We start from the raw sequence: 20,451 nt of genomic DNA on the forward strand, positions 1-20,451 counted from the left end.
CACAGGGGCGGGACAACAACCCGGCGGGGTGTAAGGTTGGGTATTCCCAGGCTTCCACAAGCCTCCTCCACCTCCCCGTGGCGCCGAGCCCCGCCCCTCCTGCGGAGCTGCGCGCGTTAATTGGCCAGAGGGATCACTCCCTACCGCGTCCCGCCTCGGGATCCGTTCGGCCCCTCCTCCTCGCTGGGGGCGGGTACTGCGCAGGCGCTAACGCCGAGATCTCCCCACGCGTATCTGTGGGTCCTCCGGACCACCGAGCCCTTCTCCTAGAGCAGCTCCCTCACCCCCGAGGAGGCACCCACTTCTCTTTTCCCCGGCTGCCTAACGAACCATCACCTGGAAGTGCAGACGTTCCAGAGCTACTTAGCGTGCGTTTTAGAGCGACTATCGTTTCTCTTTCAACACCCCACAAACGATTTTTGGATGCTTTCCCTTTGGCAGAGAGATGAACGAGGCACAGTCCCTGTCCACATAAATGATTGTAGGTTTGGGTGATAAATGCTGTACCTCCTAGAAGCTGGAGGCGCGCAGCCGAATAGAAGAAAGCTCTCATGGAGGGGTAACGGCCCGGAACCTGGCAGTTGCCTGCCCTGTAGGAACTCAGAAGTTTGGTGATTGGAGAGCATTCCGGGTGTTAGGTGGCTGTCATGAAAACGTCTCTGTGCAGGGCGCGTGGGTGCCTGAAGATAAAGCTGCAGAGGTAAGTAGATTTGATCCTGAGTAGCCTAGACGGTATTTTAATTAGGATATGCAAACATATGGACGCTTGATTTGCATTTTAAAATATAACGGGCAGCCAGGCTGGGTTGGAAGAGGAAAAATCTGAAGGCTGTTGGAGTATGGCGACTGAATGGAGTTTCGTCTCTTCTACTAAGATGTAACTTCCATGAGAGAAGGACTGTGTCTGTTTAGTTCACTTCTCTTACCCAGCATTTGGAAGAGTACCTGGCACCCAGTAGGCCCTGAACAAATGTTTGTTGATTGGATGAATGTGTTAGCTTTACCCTTGATGGGATTTCCCAACTGATTGGATAGTAGATGAAAGTGGGAAGTAGAGGAGACCGATCCCTGAAGAGGAAGAACACTAATAGTGAAATCCTGCTCAGGTTATTGCTGAGCACTTTTTCTGGGCTGACCACTGACAAGATGTTGTAGTACAGAAGTCCAGAACAGACTCCAACTTATAGTGTGGTCAAAGGAGGGGCTCAGAGCCCAGAATGTGCTAACAAGTACCAGTTCTAGTGTTAGCACTCCTAACATAATATGTCAGTTTCCCTTCTGCCCATTTACATGACTAAATTTGAGAAGTACTTACCTTTTTTGTTTTGTTTTGAAATTACCATCCACATGCATAGAATCCATATGACTAGTTGTTTATCTTCACAGATAATGTAGGAATGAATATCTTAATGCCTTCCTTTTTTGTCTTTTGTTGAATATTTTCCTACAAGAGATTCTAGTCAAATAATATTACATTTACAGGTCTTACTATATATTGTCTGATTGCTTTCCAAAAAGTAAATAATGGCAACAGCAACATCCATTTATGCAACAATTACAAATTGATTATCTAGTGGTGCTAGGTACTGAGCTGGGCTCTAGGGGCATAATATGAGCAAAATAGACATAGGCCCTGCCTTTATGTAGCTTCCAGTCAGGGTGGAATTAATCACATCATCACACAAACCAAAGATAGTGTCAATACTGGCCATTAGCCAAGAGGCAGAAACCAGTTTTACAAAAATTTCAGCATCACTGGTGGTGGTTTGGGGACTTTATTTTTAATTTTACTACTGTATTAGCGAAATAAAGGTTTCTCAGGATTGCTTTGCTTGTTTTGGTTTTTAATAAAGCTGAATAGTTTCTTCGTGGTTCACCTGCTGCTTATGGAAAATCCTTTATTGTAAACCAATGAAAAATTACAAATTTATGCCTAAATTTTTAAAAGATGAAGAAGTAGACTGTACTTATGAATTCATCCTCTTCTCTCCTATTTATCCTTTAACTGATTTCTCCTCTCCTCTGAGTGGACAGCTGTCTCTTAGCTGATTTGAATCCCCGCTCCTCCACTTCTAGCTTTATGACCTTGGGCAGATAACTTAACCTTTTTGGGCCTCAGTTTCCTCATGGGTCAAATATAGCCAATAATAGCACCTTTCTGGTGTGATTTTTTGCCATATGTAGGAAAAAAACAGACAAGAGCAGAAGAGTCTTTGGCTTCTGGTAGAATTAATTACTGGTACTCAAACCAATACATGTGTGACTCTCAAAAACACAATGTTAACAAAGATAGAAATGTGCAGGTTACAGTTTTATATTCTGAAAATGTAGGAAAGGTAACATTCTCCCTATCTACAGGAGACCTCACCTAGTCTGGATGACAAAGAAGGTCTTCCCTAAGGAAGAGTCTTAGAGCTAAAGCTCAGGTCAATCAGGGCACAACCTGTCATCTTACTCTCCTCTCTCACATATCCAACCTATCAACAAAACCTGCAGATTGTTCCTTCTGACCGCTCTGTAGACCAGGTCGCCAGTCTCTTGCCTGGGCAACCACAGTAGCCTCCTAACTGGCCTCCTGTTTTCATTCTTGTCCCTACAGCCTTCTCCCCAGCAGCAACCAGAGGGATCTTTTCACAATGGATCATTTTACTCTGTTGCTCGAAAGCCTCCTATGTTTTTCTATCACACATAAAATTAAATCCAGCTTCCTTACTATAGTTTACAAGGCCCTACATAATCTTCCCCTGGCTACTTCTCTGCCTTCATTTTCTGTCACTTCTTCCTTTGCCCACTCCACTCAACTCACTTTGGCTTGCTGGCTGGGCCTCAGACAACCCTTGTACGTTCCCTCCTGAATGTGTTTCACTTGCTGCTCTGTCTGCCTGGAATGTTCTTCCTCATTTACCTGCTCATTCACTCACTTCAGTGTTCTGTCCAGGTGTCACCTCTCCAGAGTGGGCTTCTTTGGACACTAGTATCCTCCAATAGTATCCTGTTCTCTCACAATTCCTTTACCATGCTTTGTTTTCATAGCACTTTCAACTCCTGACATTATTGTTTTTAGTTATTTACTTGTTCAATTATTTTTTGTTTTCCCCACTAAAATGCAAGTTCGGTGAGAACAGGAACTTATTTAGTGTCAGTGCAAGCACATAGTAGGTGCTCAATAGTATTTGTTGAATGAATGAATGAGCCAAATAAGAAAAAGGAGGGGATGGATGTTCCAGATAGAAGGCCTATACAGAGGGCCTTGTGGCCACTAGGGATTTTCAGAACTAAAAGGCAGCCTGTGGGGATGGAGTACAGACAGGGAGAGGTAGCATTAAAAAGAAAAACCACAGGCCCAAAATGGTGTCACTTGTGCTAAGGCCAATGATTTCAAACCTGGATTTAATTCCTGACCTAACTGTAGTTTCAGCCTCTCTCAGAAATGTTGTCTTGATCACCAGTCTGGAATTTTATGATCATGCACAAGTAAAATAATCTGTCACTTGGCTCCTCTCCATCTTTCATAAAAAGAAGCAATCTGCATGATAAAAACCCTTGCCATTACCTTCCCCGCAAAAGAAGATACCCTGGTTTAAATATAATCTTTTGTTAATGGCTCCCTTGCCCCATCTTTTTTCCTATAAAAAACATTCCATTTTGTACAACCCCTTGGAGAGTCCTTCTAGTTGCTAGAGAGGATGCAGCCCAATTTATGAATTTCTTAATAAAGTCAGTTAGACCCTCAATATTACTCAATCGAATTTTACTTTTTAACAGTAGTAATGAAGAGATGAGGCAGAGTTAAGCATGGACCAGACTATAGAGGACATTGTAGGTTGTATTACAAGATTTTGGCCTTTGTTCAAAGGGCAATAAATTGAGAATTGTGTTTTTCTAAGACCCTTCTGACTACTGGGTGGTAAATCGATGGTAACTTGCCAAGAATGGATGTGTGTGGGACCAGTGAGGTAGCTGTTGAAGTCATCCAGGCAGAGATGACAATGGTTTGCATTTGGATGCTGGTTGTAGATGGAGAAACATAATGTGGATATAACATTAACAGAGACTGTTTCTTATCCCCATGAAACAAAGTGGATGACTATGCTAACAAGACCTGAAAAGACATAAAATCAGACTTAGGATCTCTTTTTTGGCACAGAATTGAGCCAACTGAATAAGGCATTCTTTTTTCCTTATATTATGTACATTCAACAAACTCTGATGCAGCTTTTGCCATACACCAGGCCTGTGCCAAGAGCTACAGCAGATACAAAGATGATTCAAGTACAGTAGGCCACTCCACAAAAGTAACATCCTAAGAAAAATAATATCCTTTTGGCCTCCTGGATCCCTTGCCAGTACTTACCCTCTGTCTCCGGTCCTGGTCTGCTTCATATTATATACATCTTTTTATCCCCTCTGCTTACCCCAAGGCCTAGCCAAAATTAGGTCCTCAATGCATCTTGGAATGAATGAATTTTTCTCCTTGATTATTATGCTCGTGGTCATAATGGAGCCAGTTCCCAAACTGAGTTTTCTGTCAAAATTTACTGAGCTCATTTCAAAATCATGTGATCTGCCCAACCCAAATAGAGAAGAATGACTTGCCTACCTAACTCACAAGAATATTATGAGAATTAAAAAATAATAATAAAATAAAAAAATCAAAGGGATTTGCAAACATGGAAGGTGTTTGGATGATAATCCCTGCATTTGTATTGTCCTCTTTCCAGTCATGCTCCACAAGGATAAACTGCATATATGAAGGTGATCCCATAAGGTTATCATGGAAATGGAAAATTTCTAAGGCCTAGTGTCATAGCACAGTGCATTACCATTGTGTTACAGTTACCTACAGTATTTAGTGCACTAACATGTTCTATAGGTTTGTAGCCTATACTGTAGGGAGGCAGAATTTATCACCCTAAAATATATCTACTCGGGATAAGGATCATCTTAGACTGGTTAATTTTAAGAAACAGCAGACTTAGGAGAAACTGAAAACTAAGTAGAAGTCACCTTTTGTAATATGTATTTGTAAGGGTACAAATCCGCTGTGCCTGGAAGAGGGGATGACTGTCTAGAAACTCTTATCAAAGCAGAAGGCCAAGATTTAAATCTGCATAACAACCTTAAACTTTTTTACTGTGCTTTTCTGGTAACCTCCCATACCTGACTCCCTCCACCCCCAACATGTTTTCCCTTCAGGATGATTTCAGCCATTTTGGTGAGTTACTCAGTTTTCTTGGGTCTCTCCCAAGTATACTGGAAGTATACATGTTGTTAAACTCTTGTTTTTATCCTCCTAATCTGTCTTTTATTACAGGTATGTCTCAGTCAAGAACCAAGAAGTGTAAAGGGAAAAATATTTTCCCTCCCCTACAGAGCAATAGGCTATACCATCTAGGTTTGTGTAAGTATACTCTATGATATACTCTATGATGTTTGCACAAGGAAATCACCTAATAACACATTTTTCAGAACATATCCCCATCATTAAGCAGTGCATAACTGTACTATTGTTGGCTTTATTTTTTATTTAATAAATATTTATTGAACACTGACCTTATTCTAGGAGCTGGAGATGCAAGAATAAAGAAGATAAAGTCCCTGCCTTCATTGAACTTACATTCTTATGCATACTGGAGCACTGTGGGTCAAGGTTGTTAAAATAAAATAAAATTTAACTGAGTAAATTTGAAGATCTAATTGACTTTGTTAAGTGATTTATTGGGCAGCATCCCACCTAGCAACTAGAAGGTTGCTGTTAACAAAAGAAAAGAAAGTATTACTTTTAGACCAGCACATCTTCTTTTAGAGGAAAGGGAATGGCTTGGGTTTTTACAATGCAGATTGTCTCTTTTCTGTTGAGGAGAGAGGGGAAATGGAGGGGGCCTTCTGAAAGATTTACCTTATTGGTGCTTGACCAGAAAATTCCAGACTGATTGGTTCAGATTACTTCTCTGGGAGAAGTTGAAACCACATTAGGTCAAGTATTAAATTTAGGTTTGGTATCATGTGCTTTTAGCACTGAGTGATGCTATTTGGAGCCTGTGGTTTTCTCTTTAACAAGGTAAAAAGAATTTGAAAGTCACTACCTACCCAGTTCCATCACAGCAAAAACAGATGCCATAGGAGCCTGTAGCATTTCCCCTCGCTGCCAAAGTCCTCATTGCCCTTGAGCCCACACAGCAGGCCTTACCTCTCAGGGGCACCCACGAGATGCTTTATCTAAATAATACTTAAAAGATTGGGCCCTCTCTGCAAGTAATGGCAACAGCTTTCCTTTTAATTCCCATTAATGGTATCCCGTTATCATCTACTGCAGTCTCTAGGTGTATGGTTAACAGATCCAGTTTTCTATCTTCTTGCATTTTAAGAGTAACAGGCTCTGGAAACCCTAGTACTTATGATTTTTTTGCAGGCATTGAAAAGTCATGTAGCTTCCAGGGTCCCATATTTCTGGCAGCGTCCTAGAGATGGTCTTATAGGGAGGAGAGCGGGTAAATAGGGTTAGACTCGTCCCTAAAATTCTGTGATCCATTCCTGAGGCTCTACCTCCTTCTTTCCGCTATTTTCAGTCCAGGGGGCTGGCTAACCACCGAGACATTGTCTCAGATTTTCTTGAGGCAGCCTCCGTAGAGAAAGGCATACGCAGAACACCCGGAAAGACAAAAGTGGAGACAGAGCAGCACCGTACGCGGCACAAGCGCAGTGGGAGTACCGCTCCCAGCGTTCTCATTACAGAGTGGAAAGGGCGGGGCGGCTCTCCGTCGGCGGGGGGGGCGGGCTCGGCGTCGCCTACGTGAGGCAATTGGCTCTGCGTAGGGGACGCGGCCCGCTTCCGCTGGACGCCGGAAATGTTTCTCCGCCCCTGTCAGTGGGCCATGGAGACGGTGGCACAGTAACGTCTGAGGGGTGAGAATTGCCGGGGCGGCGGCCATGGAGGCAGTGCTAAACGAGCTGGTGTCTGCGGACGACCTGCTGGTGAGGCCTGTCCCCGAGGGAAGGAAAGGAAAAATTCGGGTGGGCGGGTCCTGAGGAGACTCAGGGGCCAAACTCATCCCATCATCAACTTTGCTAAGAAGCCGAACTTCGGCTCCCGGCAGCCTTTGCAGCGTCCGGCTCTTGCCGAGAGGTTCCACTTGGCAGCGGGACTAATGGGAGTTGTAGTTTCCTGCGCTACCACGCCTCAGACCCAGGGCCTGGAGTCTGGCATGTAAAGACTGACGGGTTCTGGGTGCGTGCAACAGTAGCAGGTCAGGGTGCGGACTTGTTTTTGAGCGCTCCTTCAGTAGCGGGGAACTAGCAACCACCATAAAGTTTCATATATTGCTCACTGTCTACGGCACAGTGCTAACCTAAATGCAGGCGATATCTCAATCTTCGAGCTCTGGGAGGTAGGCACTATTCTTATTACCGTTTTGCAGATAGGAAAATGTCCAGACCCGACAGGGTGAGGCGGAGTCGGGGAAGCAGTCTCCAACGAGGGACTGCGTGGGCTGTCGAGCATTTCTGACTGTTGTTGAACAGCGTGTTTACTGTTCAGCCACTCGGGGTCAGCTGCTCCGGGAGCGGTGCCTGGAGCCGCCACCAGGTGGCATCTCCTCGCCATACCACTAGGGGGAGGGAAGTAGAAGGGAATGGAGAAGGACTGCCTAAGGAGGCAGCCTGCCGACAAGAAGCAAAAAGCCTGGGTTCCAGAAATGGAGATAGTAGAACCTGTGGTGCCAGGTAACAAGACCCATAAGGGAAATGTGGCGGAGACTGGGGGAGATGAATTGTAAGTGGGAAATGGACACCCAGGTCCTGATAGAGAATTGTTCGCCTCCTTCATTTCTAAATGATTCCTCTCCTCTCCTATGGCAGAAGTTTGAAAAGAAGTTTAAGTCTGAGAAAGCAGCAGGCTCGGTGTCCAAGAGCACGCAGTTTGAGTATGCCTGGTGCTTGGTGCGAAGCAAGTACAACGATGACATCCGTAAAGGCATTGCACTGCTGGAGGGTGAGGTGCTAGGTTACCGGACTCACCCCTTCCCATCTGCGGTCAGGGTCTGCTCTTCTGTGCAGCAATTGGTCGTTCTCTCCCTCCACATCTCAAGTGCTGGGATCCTTTTTCAACATGGGGCCCTACAGTACAGTCAATTCATAGTTATTTTTCAATAAACTCACTGTAGCAAAGGGCTGTACATTAGCCTGGCTTCTTCCAGTATACGTCTGGGTAATTACCAGCTCATCATTGTTTTGCCAGAGTCAGAGCATGTCGATTTCCACAGGACTTTAGTGATATTGTTGTCTAACGATAAAGAAAGTGACTTGTCTGAGGTCCCACAGCTAACTAATTGATAATTGAATTGAGGCTATTGTCTTGTGTGTCCCTGTCCTGTGCTCTTTGCCTCCCACGATGTTGTGTATTCACAGCTGCTGAAAACCTTTTGTGAGGGTGGCTTCAAAGAAGTGCAGAAGACAGTGCCAAAAGCCTGTGAACAGTTGGTGCCTTACTGATGAGACCCCTATTTCCTGTTGTTTTGAGATGGCTCACTATTTGTGAGAAGCCATAAAATTTGACCTTTAAATTTCTCTGTACCCCTTTCTCTTGGTCAAGTAATCACGTGTAAGCAAATAGTGAGTGTACTAGCAAAGGATGCCTATTATAAATCTATAAAAATAAGAATCTTAATATGCATCTGATCCTACATTTGTCTGATTTGCCAATTCTGAGTTTCCAGATGTTCTCTACAGCAAGACACAGCAGTAGAAGTAGTCTCCAAGGGTTGCCAGTTTAGTTGGGGAGACAGTATAGACACTTGGGAAGATTTATAAACACCTGCAAAACTAGTGCATAGAGTATGACTGAACACATAAGTGTATGGGAAGTCACTGAATTAAGAGTCAGGTGAGGTCATTCAGGGAATGCTAATCGAAGGTGAGTTTTGAGCTGATTTTTTAAAAGGGGGGGTGACTAAAAAATTATTTTTAACATTATTTGGGCAATAAGCAACTGTAATCAAAACAACAGATGTCCAAACTGAGTACAGAGAGACCTTTTGGCTTCTCCAGTGCCTTGATTTCTTTTCAGTTCATTTGGATGAACCAGGGTTGACTATAGTATTGGATTGCCAGGGTGTGTGGACAGCCTGGGTTCATGCTGCCCCAAAGACGCTGACTGGGAAGCTGAATGTGACGAGCTGAAACACAGGCTAAAGACAGTGACTTTCTCCTAAAATCATATAGGGATTCACAGAGTGGAAGGGGTCTCTGGGATTCAAGTACTAGGAAAAGAGAAGTGGTTTTCACCCTTTCTCCTTCCCTCCCCACCCCAGAGCTGCTGCCCATAGGGAGCAAAGAGGAGCAGCGGGATTATGTCTTCTACCTGGCCGTGGGGAACTACCGGCTCAAGGTAAGGCAGAGAACTCCCTCGTTCCCACTCAACCCTGCTGAGTGGGCCACATCACCCTCTCCTTTCTTTCCTCCAGAGTAGAGCCTGAAGAAGGCAGTAGGCAGGGGATGGTGTTGGGTACAGGGGTACAAGATGATAGCAGGTCAAGATGCTGAGGGAAAGTGAGAGAGAGAGAGAGGATCTGGTGCCGAGGGTGTGGGGGAAAGGTGACGTCAGGATTGGGGTGCAGCTTCAAGTCTTAGGTTGTTATCTCCCCTAGCTTATCACCCCCACACAGTTGGGGTTGTTCGTGGACTCTACTCCATTGGGTGGGGCTAGAGTGAGGGAGAGGGTGGAGATAGAGGGAGGAACCCCCAGTGCAAGGAAGGGAAGGCCTCTGATGGGCAGAAGAATGCTGGAATACTTAGGGGGGGACGCTGTTTTCCCTGAGTGTAGGAATATGAAAAGGCCCTAAAGTATGTGCGAGGGTTGCTGCAGACAGAGCCCCAGAACAACCAGGCCAAGGAACTGGAACGGCTCATTGACAAGGCCATGAAGAAAGGTGAATGCCTTCTTTTTTGTCTTTCTCCATTCCCAGTCCTATCTCCCTGATCCCTATCATCCCTAGGTTCCTCTCAACTCTTAGTTTAGTTCTCTTCCCACCACACCCCCACACCCATGCCTGGGCCCTCTGGTATCACTTTAAATGATCCCCTCCATCAGTTTCTCCTCAAACCCCCGGAAGCCTTCTATGTCCAACCTTTGGAGTCCCTGACCCTGTGACTACATGCGGAGAGGCACATCTATTGAGAAGTGGGCAGGGAGAAGGTGGTAGAGTCCCGCCAGGCTGGGGCTGGACTCCTGACAGTCTTTCTTTTCTTTTCTCCAGATGGACTGGTGGGTATGGCCATTGTTGGAGGCATGGCCCTGGGCGTGGCAGGATTAGCTGGACTCATCGGATTTGCTGTATCCAAGTCCAAATCCTGAATGAGACTGTACCTCTTCCTCTGCCCAGGGATACATGGGAGCCCCTGCAGGACACTTGGAGAGGGGCCCATCCATTCTTACTGTCCCTTTCTTTTCCTATACCCCATCACTGTCCACTATGGCCTCAACCTCCTCTTCCCTGAGACTTTTCCTTTAGCCTCAAATCATGTGCTTTGAGATGAGTGTAAATAAAATTGGTCTTTGACTTGGGAACCTCTGTGTCTATGTTGAGGAAGGGGTGGGTTGGGTTCCCTTGGGCCCAGAATTGGTGGGGGTAACGCATGGTCTTTTCCTGCTGTGTTCTCCCACTCCTACCACTCCATACAGATGTGGGGTTTTCCTTTGTCTGCCGAGCTGCCCAGACCCCACACCCTTCCTTCCTCACCCAAAGTCACGTGACCTTTCTTTGCACAGCCCTAGAATCCTGGGAGAAAGCAGCTACCGGGGGTGGGAAGGGCAAAACTGAGGGGACAAGCTGCGATTTATGTCTCCCGTCTCCTCTGACGTGCTCAGCTGCCTTTCAGCGCGTGGAGTTTTCCACATCATGGCCCCCCACACATACTCAGTTTCCTCTAAAACCTCCGCCCTTCCCCTCCCTTTGTCTTCCTGCCTCTTACCCTTCCTTCTACTCTATCCTTAAGGGAGGGGACCCCACTAGTGAAAGGAAGGAAATGGGTATTTGGCATGGAGTTAGCAGGGGTCTTTGGAGAAGTTAGAAACCCAGGACACCCCAGTTGTAGCCTCTGAGGTGGAAGGTGAGGACATGGTCTGCACTCAGCCCTCTGTGCCCCACACCCACCTTGTGCCAGGCTCAGCGTGGGCCTGTCTTGCTTCACTGCATACCTCTCATTCCACAGCCAAGCCAGCCCAGCTGGGGGATTGAGGAGGCCCCTGAGGGGAGCATGGAGGAGCCTGACACGGAAAGGAGGGAAATGAGGGCTTATACTCCAGTTCAGTAATGTCCCATGTGATTGCCTAGGTGTTGAATTGGCTCCTTGGAGACCAAGCCCCAGCTGCATTTGCCAGAAGAGAACCAGGGCTGTCCCACTGTGGCAGGAAGTGAGACCATCTATGCCAGGACAGGTGCTCAGTCTTGGCTTGGGTGGAGATGCAGAGGTTTCTAATACATCATAATTAATAGAACTGGTGACAGTTCTGATAACTCTGAGCTGCTTAGATTAGCCATGGGGTCACCTGGGCCTGTGTTTTATTCCCCCTTGGACCCTTGGCAGCAAGATCAAGCTGGTGTCTGAGGGTCAAAGATCCGCTCACCAAGGGGGAAATTCAAGTTCAGGAAGTTGAAGTTTGGAGGAAAGCAATGCCTGATGGCCTCATCCTGGGCTTGTGGCACCAAGACCCAGGAAAGTCACCAGGTACTGAGCAGTTTGTACATGTGGGGAGCTTCGATCTGAAGTCACAATTCTTATTACTGCCTATGAGATGAGTAGTAGTAGTTCTAATTCTCAGAAGAAATGAGCTCTTGGGGCTCAAACTTCATGCCTATGTCACTTTGGTAAATGATGTGGTCTGCTTTGAATCTAGGTTGGTTGGATTCCAGACCCATGGTTTTCCCCCATAGACTTCGTTCCTTTCTTCAACCTTAATCTTACTGGGAGACTCAATGCCCCAACTCCCAGGTCTCTGAGTTTCTTGAACAGTTCTTACCAACAAAAGGCAGTGGCTCTGATCCCTTGTTCCTTCCCCATGGAAGGCTATGGTAGCCTGTCTACGGTCATTCTCTGTCTCTGTCTCTTATTGTCCCTTTTATTCCATTCTCTAACTCCCCAATGAAAGCTGAGTCGGAGACAGACACTTCCCCTTGGCTCCCAGTGCCTCCCATGGGGGCCCCTCCTTGGCTGCATCCGTTAGTCACTCCCCAGTAAGTCCCCCCACCCCACCCTCGTGGGGCGGGGAGACCAGGGCAGCCTGGAGGCAGTGGACTTTTGGCCTGTTTCGTTCATTCCCTCCATCTCCTTGTCAACATCTGCCTCAGGCTCTTGGCTCATTCGTCTGACCGACCGTCGGACCGGACCTTTGGGGAAGCAGAGACCCAGAGAGAGGGGTAAGGAGGCAGAAACCAGGGTATAGACAAGAAGCTGAGGCTGCAGCTGGTCTTCCACTCTCTCCACCCTGCCTTAACACCTCTTCTTAGCCAAAGTCCCTCGAGGTCCCCTGGGGCTCAGCCCCTCCCCCTCTGGGGCCTCAGGTGCCCCTCAGAGCCTGCATCCCACCATGTCAGAGGCTGTGGAGAACTTTGGCTTCTTCATGGCAGCCCTGGGGCTGCTGATGCTGGGGGTGACCCTGCCAAACAGCTACTGGCGAGTGTCCACTGTGCACGGGAACGTCATCACCACCAACACCATCTTCGAGAACCTCTGGCACAGCTGCGCGACCGACTCCCTGGGAGTCCAGAACTGCTGGGAGTTTCCATCCATGCTGGCTCTCTCCGGTACAGGGTGGAGGGTGAAGGGAGCAGAGGGAGGCTGAAGGTTGGAGAGAGCCCTGGGAAATGCGGGAGCTGCCTGCGGTCTGACCTTGGGCACCATACAGATAAGGGAGGCCTGATCAAGCTCTAGGATCTGGACTCCTGCAGCCGGGAGTGCTGGAGAAAGCTCCCTTTCTGGAACTCTAGTAGCAACCTGGGCACACGTGGCCCCCTGCCCTAATGTGACATTCTCAATGGTTATGAGTACAGGCATCTGCGTCAGACTGTCAGGCCCAGTGCCTGCTGTTTCCTAGCTCTGTGCCTTGGGCAGGTGGTAAAATGAGCTTCATGTGACCCATCTATAAAATTAGTGGTATAGTAGCACCCATTTACAGGGTGGTCATAAGGATTATGTGAAATAAAAGGTGCAAAATGTTAATATATTAGCATCTATAAGCACTCAAACGATTTTAGCATTTTAGTTGTGGGGCGGGAATGCTGGGGTTTGTGGGGTAAAGAGGAGGCCCCACCTTAGATTCTTGGAGGTTGAGACAGTCCCACGAGGCTTCCAGTGGGGTACCACTGCCATGGAGAATTCTAAAGAGCTGTTTTAGGAGAGTCTAAGTTTCCACTATAAGCAGATGAGGATGTGCCTGTGTGTTCAGGATTCTCTGGGCAGTGCATTTTTGCGGTTCTTGGTGAGCTAGAGCCTGCAGCTATTTTGGCCCAGAAAGGTTCTCTCTGGTGGCTGTAGTACCTTCCTGCTTTCTGCTCACCCTATGAGTAGCACCACCCCACCTCAGCCATTCCCCGGGGGTACTCCCTTCAATTAACTTCATGCTAGAGACTAAGAGAGGATGACTAGGAATCCCCTGTAGTGCTACTCCTGTGCCCTTGCCTTCACTGGGCCCTCTCAGAGGCACCTTGCTCTTCTAAGTCCCCTTCTGCAGGTGCCAGGGGTAGGGGAAGGAACTAACGCCAACAATGGGTTTAGAGCAGGGCTGCATGAAATCCCTCAGCAATGTCAAATATGCTCTAAGCAGTTAGGTGGGCCCAATGGGTCTCTTGTGCTCCCACTATTCCAAGAATCTCCTGAGGCAGCAGCAGGGGCTTCATACTTTCATCCCTCTCTCTGGGACTTATAAGGCAAGTGCTCCCCACCCCCAAACCCTATAAAAGCTGAGTACAAACTGGGACAGTAGTCCAGAATGCTGGGTGACCAGAAGACATTGGAGGCAGCCAGCTCAACATCCTTGGCCATCCCTACCTCACTGACCCCTCAACCACACTGTGGTTCAAGAAAGGGTCTTTGCTGTGAGCCTGTCTACTTGAGAGGGGCCCCACTTGGAATTACTGCTCTTGGCCTGAGAGGACATGAATGCACATGAAAGACAGAGGGGCAAGAGCAGGCTTGGGAGAAGGGCAGACTGCAGCTACCTGGCATTGAAGGGCACCACTTCAGAGCTGTTCACAATAGCCCTGCTCTTGTGGGCACTAATAACCTCATTTTACAGAAGCTGGAAAACTGCAGGGATAAGCATTAACCTGGCCAGAATCATACAGGTAGTAGAGGAGTTGGAATCCTGACTAGTGTGTTTCTGAGTCCAGAGCTGGTTGACTTCTAAGGCCAGTTCCAGCCCTGAGTAGGGTCCCGACTGACATTTAGTCACTTCCCAGCTGTGCATCCCCACGCTCCCCCCATCCACTCGGTGCTAATTACCCTTTGTCTACCAGAGTTAGTCTGCCCCAGGTAGAAATGGGTGGATGGGGAAAGGATATGGAGTAGGGGGAGAAGGTGGGAACTCCAGAGGGAGTGGCCGGGAGTGGGAATGTGCTCCCAGAGAACTTTGTCCCTCCTCCCTACCCTCCAACTCCAGGCCACTTCACATCCTCTTGGCAGAGACCCAGCCTTTCCCTTTCAGTACCGATGGCACTGCCCCACCCGAGAAAGGGGTGCAAGGTCCTTGGAATGCTTGGAAACTATCAAAGACAGAGAAAGGGGAAAGGGCTAGGAAGGGATCCAGCCATTTCCTTCAGCTTTGAGAAAAGGGAAACTGAGGCACTGAAAGCATATGTGCAAGACCGACTTGGATTGGTCTTGGGCCCAGGTATCCCACTTTCAGACCAGAAACTGCCCTTGACTCAATGACTCATAGGCTACTGCTGCTCCCTACCGGTCTCTTCAGAAAGAAGCTCAGTTCAGGATGTCCGGCACTGAGCTAGACACTAGGTGGGACTTGGAGAGAAGCGGTTGTGGAGAAGGGGCTAGCGGTACATGCCAGGTGCAGTTTCTGTAATACATGGTAGAACATGGTGGTGCTCTAACAAACAGAGCAGTGGTTCTCAACCAGGCTATTTTGCCCCCCAGGGATCATTTGACAGTCTACACATTTTGATTTTCCCCGCTTGAGGGGATTACTACTGACATCTAGTGGCAGAGGCCAAGGATGCTGCTAAACATCCTACAATGCATGGGGATGCTGCTGCCCTCCTCCCCCACCCAGAACAAAGCATTATCTGGCTAACATGTTAGTAGTGCCAAGGAGAGGCCCTGTAATGCAGGTATAGGTGAAGTGTACGGGTGCAGATGGCAGAACAGGAGGGGCTGAGACTCCTAGGGACTAAAGTAAGGTCCTGTAGGCTCGATGGGCCAGAAGGGGAAGGAGGATCTGAAGACTTCTAGACTGAGGCCTGAGCAGGGCCTGTAAGGATGGCTGTCATAATGGGGAGAGGAGATGGAGGGGGAAGGGGCTAGCTCAGGGACCTATGACTTGCACTCCATTTCCCCAGGATACATCCAGGCCTGTCGGGCACTCATGATCACCGCCATCCTCCTGGGCTTCCTGGGTGTCTTCCTGGGCATAGTGGGGCTGCGCTGCACAACCATTGGGGGCGTAGATCTCTCCAGGAAAGCCAAGCTGGCGGCCACTGCAGGGGCCCTACACATACTGGCTGGTAATTGAGGGAAGGTGATGGGTGGGCCCTACGCTGTGGGGAGGGGTAAGGGATGGCCCTCAGCAACAGACTCCGGGGTTCTCTGTCATCTCTAGCTCTCACTTCTGGCGCTTGCCTCACTTTTCCCTTTGCATTGATACCTGCCTGCTTAGGCTCAGCTCTTCCTTCTCTCCCTGTTCACCCCAGCTCCACCCATGCTCACCAAATCCCTTGGCTACTAATCAGTCCATCAGCAATGTTTCTTGAGCCCCTTATAGGAGCCAGGCATAAGCAAGGTATGGGAGGGACGCCAAAGGTGAGGGTGAGAGTCTGCTCTCCAGAGCATACAGCCTGCTGGGAAGACCAGAGTCAGGGCACACATACACACACACTGCGCATAAAAACAATACCATACAACTGGTCATCCTTTGTTGGTTGTAAAACACCTCACACATCACCTCACAAGCCTGTGAGGTAGGGAGTTTCATACTATTCTCTAGATAGGGAAACTTACTGGAAAACAAGCCCTCAGCCAGTGGTAAGGCTGGTCTGATAGACTGGGGTCTTGCTGGCTTCAGGCCTTCACTGCACTGAGTGGTAAAGGCATGTCACAGGCTCTGAGGGCTTTGGGAGGCCAAAGGACAGGGGTGTCAGGACAGGCAGGGCTGACTGGGGAAGACTGCTTGGGGCAGCTGGCCTTTGAGGATGGATAGGGTACAATTCAAGTGAGGAAACTAAATGATCAAGCAGCTGGAGGGCAGGGATGAACAAGGCAGGTCAGGGGTACAGAGGGGTGACGAGGGCAGGCTGAGGAGCAGAGTGTGGAAGACTAAACAAGAGAGGTGGGTGGGGTTTGGATCCTGGGTGCTGGATCCAGAAGCTTATAGATGACCCTAAGAAACAAAAGAATCATGAGCAGGGGGAGAGAAAGAGAATGAAACTTGCTCTTGGACTTGATGCCCATATCCTACTCTCTGTGCTGTCCCTGCCTGGCTCTTTCCCTAGCTCCTTAGGGGTCTAGGGTACTAATGCAGTTCTCTCCCTCCCCTAGGTTGCTGTGGGATGGTGGCCATCACCTGGTATGCAGTCAACATCACCAGGGACTTCTTTAACCCTTTGTATGTCGGAACAAAGTGAGTGTGGGAGCCCCACCCACGGGGGCAGTAGGTGGGACTTGACCCTGTCTTTGAGCTAGCACCGCCCTGCATTGTCCTCCTCAGGTACGAGCTGGGCCCTGCGCTCTACCTGGGCTGGAGCGCCTCCCTGTTGGCCATCCTGGGCGGTATCTGCCTCGGCTCCAACTGTTGCTGTCCTGCTGCCCAGGACCCCGCCCCTGGGTAAGGGAGGATGAGTATCAGGGAGGGGGGCGAGAAGTTGGGGGCGAGGGCCTCACTTTCCTTTGATCCAGGCTGACCCAGGCCCGCTCCTTCTCCAGCAGCCGGCTACCCTACAAGGCCTCCACAGTACAGTCCACCCACCTCTCTGCCCGCCGGCACCCCGTGGCCTCGAATGAAGACGACAGCAGCTTTGGCAAATACGGGAAAAACGCTTACGTGTAGGAGGCCTGGCCTGTGGACCCCATCCCTTTCCTACTGTCCCTCAGCGTAGAGGGGTTCTCAGAACTCCGGAGCTGCAGGGGCAGGCCCTAGGTGTTACAACCTTAGGGGCAAGCCACGCCCCACCGGCAAGCCACACAGGACTTTCTACCCTGGGCCTAGAAGCGGTGTGTGGCCAGGCCCCGCCTCTCCAGCCTGACTCCACCCCAGCCACGCCCCCTTCATCTGGCCTAGAACCTGCCTTCTAAGAACTCATTTCAGCCTCCTGAGGTTGGACCCACTCCTCTTTATCTTGAGTCTGGGCTCTCGGCTGTTAGAGGGGTGGAGGTGTCCCCAAGTGTTTGCATTCTATATAAATACATGCATAAATAAATTTGTATTGTGAACTGTTCAGGGCCTGAGAGTGTCATGAAGCAGCTGGCCAAGCAAGGGGTGGCTGGGGCAATACCCAGGCTCATCTCAGTTCTCTGACAGACTGTCACTTGTCTTCCTCTCCACTGCCTTTGAACTGTCTCATCCAGAAAAGTGGAGGCAGGGTTCCAAGTGATTTCAATAGTGTAGCACTCATAATCACTGATAAAGAGTAATCAAGAAACAGATCCAGAAAGACCCAGCTTTAGGAGACTGAAAACAGAAGATATACCCCCTGACCAGCCTGAGATAACAAGTCACTTGTTTTACTCTCAACCTTTCACAGCTGTACAAGGAGGCAGGTAGTCTAGAGCAGAGTTCCTTTACCTCGGCCTGACAGTAAGTATCAGAAACTGACAAGCCCTTTGAAATTGTGTTAAATCAAGGCTCTTGCACAGGTACATTTTTCTGGGGAAGGTTCAGCAACTTCCAGAAAAGGGTCTGAATATCTATTCAGAGGCTTGCATATCAGTGGCATGTGACTCAATGGTGTCCTGCTCAGACACAATACTAGGTCATGGCAGGCTTGGCAAGGCCCAGTGGATACTGAGCAGAGCTAGTACCCACTTACAACAGGAAAAGGAGGCCACAAAAAAAGCCTGGCATCCAATAAAAGGTGATAGGGCCCTATACCTTCCCCAGCAGCACTAATTATGGTGACCAATCAGTTGGGGGTAGCCTGGGTTCTGACCTTGGCCCCTTTTCCTTTCTTTTTCTTCCCATCTTCTCATCTGCACTCTCTCCTGGGGTGTAAAGATACTCATATCTACATTCTAACTGGGCTCTCTCTCCTGAGCTTCACTACATTCTCTGTGTGTTTTCAACAGGCTGGGCAAACTTATTACTTTTTCCCAAAGCCACTGTTTCTGTCATTCCTATTACCAGCATCACTAATTTCTCAGGCACATAGACTGACAGCTTCAATCATCTGGCTTCTCCCTTCGCTTGCCCTCTACCCTGTCTCCCTTCAGCTGCCAAATCCCATTGGTTCTCCCTCCACAGTGTTTTCACATCCACCTGCTTCTCTCTCTTCACTGCCTGCTCCTGGGTCATGCCCTCGTCCTCCCTTGCCCAGACTTGTCACAGGATTCCCCTGAGCTTTGTGTCCATATTCTTCTACTGGGACATTATTTATTGTCCTGCCCTGGCAGCTCCCTGTTGGCTGAGGGGAAAAAAAAAAAAAAGACAACCAGGGACAATTAAGATCTTGACACACTGCCCGGCCTTAGCCCACCTTTCTAGCCCCACTTCGTACTATTCCTTTGTACCACTGTGCTCTCTCAGCAAGCTGGACTGCTCACTGGCACTGGAAACACATTCAAATCAGGGCTTCTCACTGGGCTCCACACAGAAACACTGGTGTTTTTCGAGCTGTTCTCTACATAAAGAGTTCCATAGTCAAGAAGTCTGCAAAAATATGCCTATCCTACCCCCTTCATACTCTACTGTTGGGTAGTTTGTAGATGCCCCATGGCCAAGCCAGTCCCCTGGCCAAGTCCAAAGTCCATGTGGAAGGGGGATACACAGGGCAGAATACTCAGTCATGGGGGCACTTGGTATAACAATCTACCAAGGCAAGTACTGAGACATGTGACTTGCTCTCTTAGCAAACCAATAGGTTTCTCTCTCAGAATGAGACATACCTTAAAATGGGTCTTACAATCCTGAAAGGCCATGAAAGCACCACAGGGATGACTGCGTCCTCCACAGAAAAGAACAAAAATCAACTACAACTCCTGATGCCACCCAGGCACCTCCAAACCAAATTCTCCCTATGCCCCACATCACGGCTTCTACCTCCTTTCCCAAACTCCACACTGCCTCATCTCCTCCTCCTTTCAGGGGAACTAACCTGAGCCAGGTCTCACAGAGCATTTAAATATGTGCCTTAACACTATCACTTGGTTAAGTTTCAATTTCTTTGTCCATCAGCCATGGTCACATGGCTCTAAAGGGCTATTGACACATGTAGCCTTTTTAACACGTATTTTCTTATTTTCTAGAAGTTAAGAGCACCAAGACATGGCCCCTGCCCTCACAAATACCCAAGCTAGGAGCAAAGAGATGTAAACAGCTAGTTACCATATAATGAGCAAGATGCTAGGGCTACTCTGAGGAATCCTCCTGCTTTTGAGAGTACTCACTGTGAAAAAGCTCCACAACATACTGCTTTAGGTCTTGGGCAATAAGGTCAACAGCTATCATTCACTGAGTACTTCCCAGATGCCAAGCACTGGGCTAGGTGCATTGCCTCATTTAATCCTCACAATATCTGGGAGGTGGCTATACAAAGTCAGAGAGGTAATAACCCATCCAAGCTATAAAACTGGCAAGTAGTGGGACCAAGATTTGTCCAAGACTAAAGACACAATTGGCCTGCTTCCCAGAATTCCTGGCTCTCCAAACTCACATCAATTAAAATCAGTGCTCACTGATGTCTTTAGGTGTGAGCCCCCATCTCTAGCCTTTCAGACTCCAGCATTAACCACTTCTGTTCCTGTGTGCCCAGGAAGGAGCTGTGGTGCCATATCATGACTCTGGCCTCTAGAAGCTTTTGGCCTCTAGAAGCTTTTGGCATAGTGTAGATTTCCTGGGTGTCCCCCAAGGTAGGGACCAAGTCTCCACTAGTACACAGAAGGCTGGCAAAAAAAAAAAAAATAGGTTAAGGGTTTCCTTGAGGAATTATGGTTTTAAATAGGGATCTTTCCTAGAAGATGTCAATGAATAACTTGTGGAGATTGTCAGCATCAGAGCAAAGGGAGACCCCTGGGGTC

The 20,451-nt window shown here is 48.4% G+C and overlaps 2 protein-coding genes and 1 long non-coding RNA gene across 4 annotated transcripts; all 3 read left to right on the forward strand.

Moving 5' to 3' along the window:
* The first annotated feature begins 205 nt into the window (after positions 1 to 205).
* Positions 206 to 5,697, forward strand: LOC107511779. The gene is made up of 3 exons (XR_001597137.2): positions 206 to 700; positions 5,315 to 5,401; positions 5,564 to 5,697. It is a non-coding gene; the product is annotated as an uncharacterized LOC107511779 (long non-coding RNA).
* A 1,128-nt stretch (positions 5,698 to 6,825) lies between these two features.
* FIS1 (fission, mitochondrial 1) lies at positions 6,826 to 10,564 on the forward strand. The gene is made up of 5 exons (XM_016146503.2): positions 6,826 to 6,975; positions 7,858 to 7,990; positions 9,309 to 9,385; positions 9,821 to 9,926; positions 10,254 to 10,564. Exons 1-5 carry the CDS (start codon positions 6,931 to 6,933, stop codon positions 10,349 to 10,351), a joined length of 459 nt encoding a protein of 152 aa, XP_016001989.1. The 5' UTR covers positions 6,826 to 6,930; the 3' UTR covers positions 10,352 to 10,564.
* Positions 10,565 to 10,674: 110 nt separating this feature from the next.
* On the forward strand, positions 10,675 to 17,657 carry CLDN15 (claudin 15). Of its 2 annotated transcripts, none has more exons than XM_016146498.2 (5): positions 10,675 to 12,800; positions 15,567 to 15,731; positions 16,762 to 16,843; positions 16,931 to 17,047; positions 17,146 to 17,657. In XM_016146498.2, exons 1-5 carry the CDS (start codon positions 12,584 to 12,586, stop codon positions 17,267 to 17,269), a joined length of 705 nt encoding a protein of 234 aa, XP_016001984.1. In that variant the 5' UTR covers positions 10,675 to 12,583; the 3' UTR covers positions 17,270 to 17,657. The 2 variants fall into 2 exon arrangements, with proteins under 2 accessions (XP_016001984.1, XP_016001985.1); XM_016146499.2 differs by having other exon boundaries at positions 17,149 to 17,657.
* The last annotated feature ends 2,794 nt before the right edge of the window (positions 17,658 to 20,451 follow it).

Source organism: Rousettus aegyptiacus, unplaced genomic scaffold (genome assembly GCF_014176215.1).
Source record: "Rousettus aegyptiacus isolate mRouAeg1 unplaced genomic scaffold, mRouAeg1.p scaffold_m13_p_8, whole genome shotgun sequence".
NCBI lineage: Eukaryota > Metazoa > Chordata > Mammalia > Chiroptera > Pteropodidae > Rousettus > Rousettus aegyptiacus.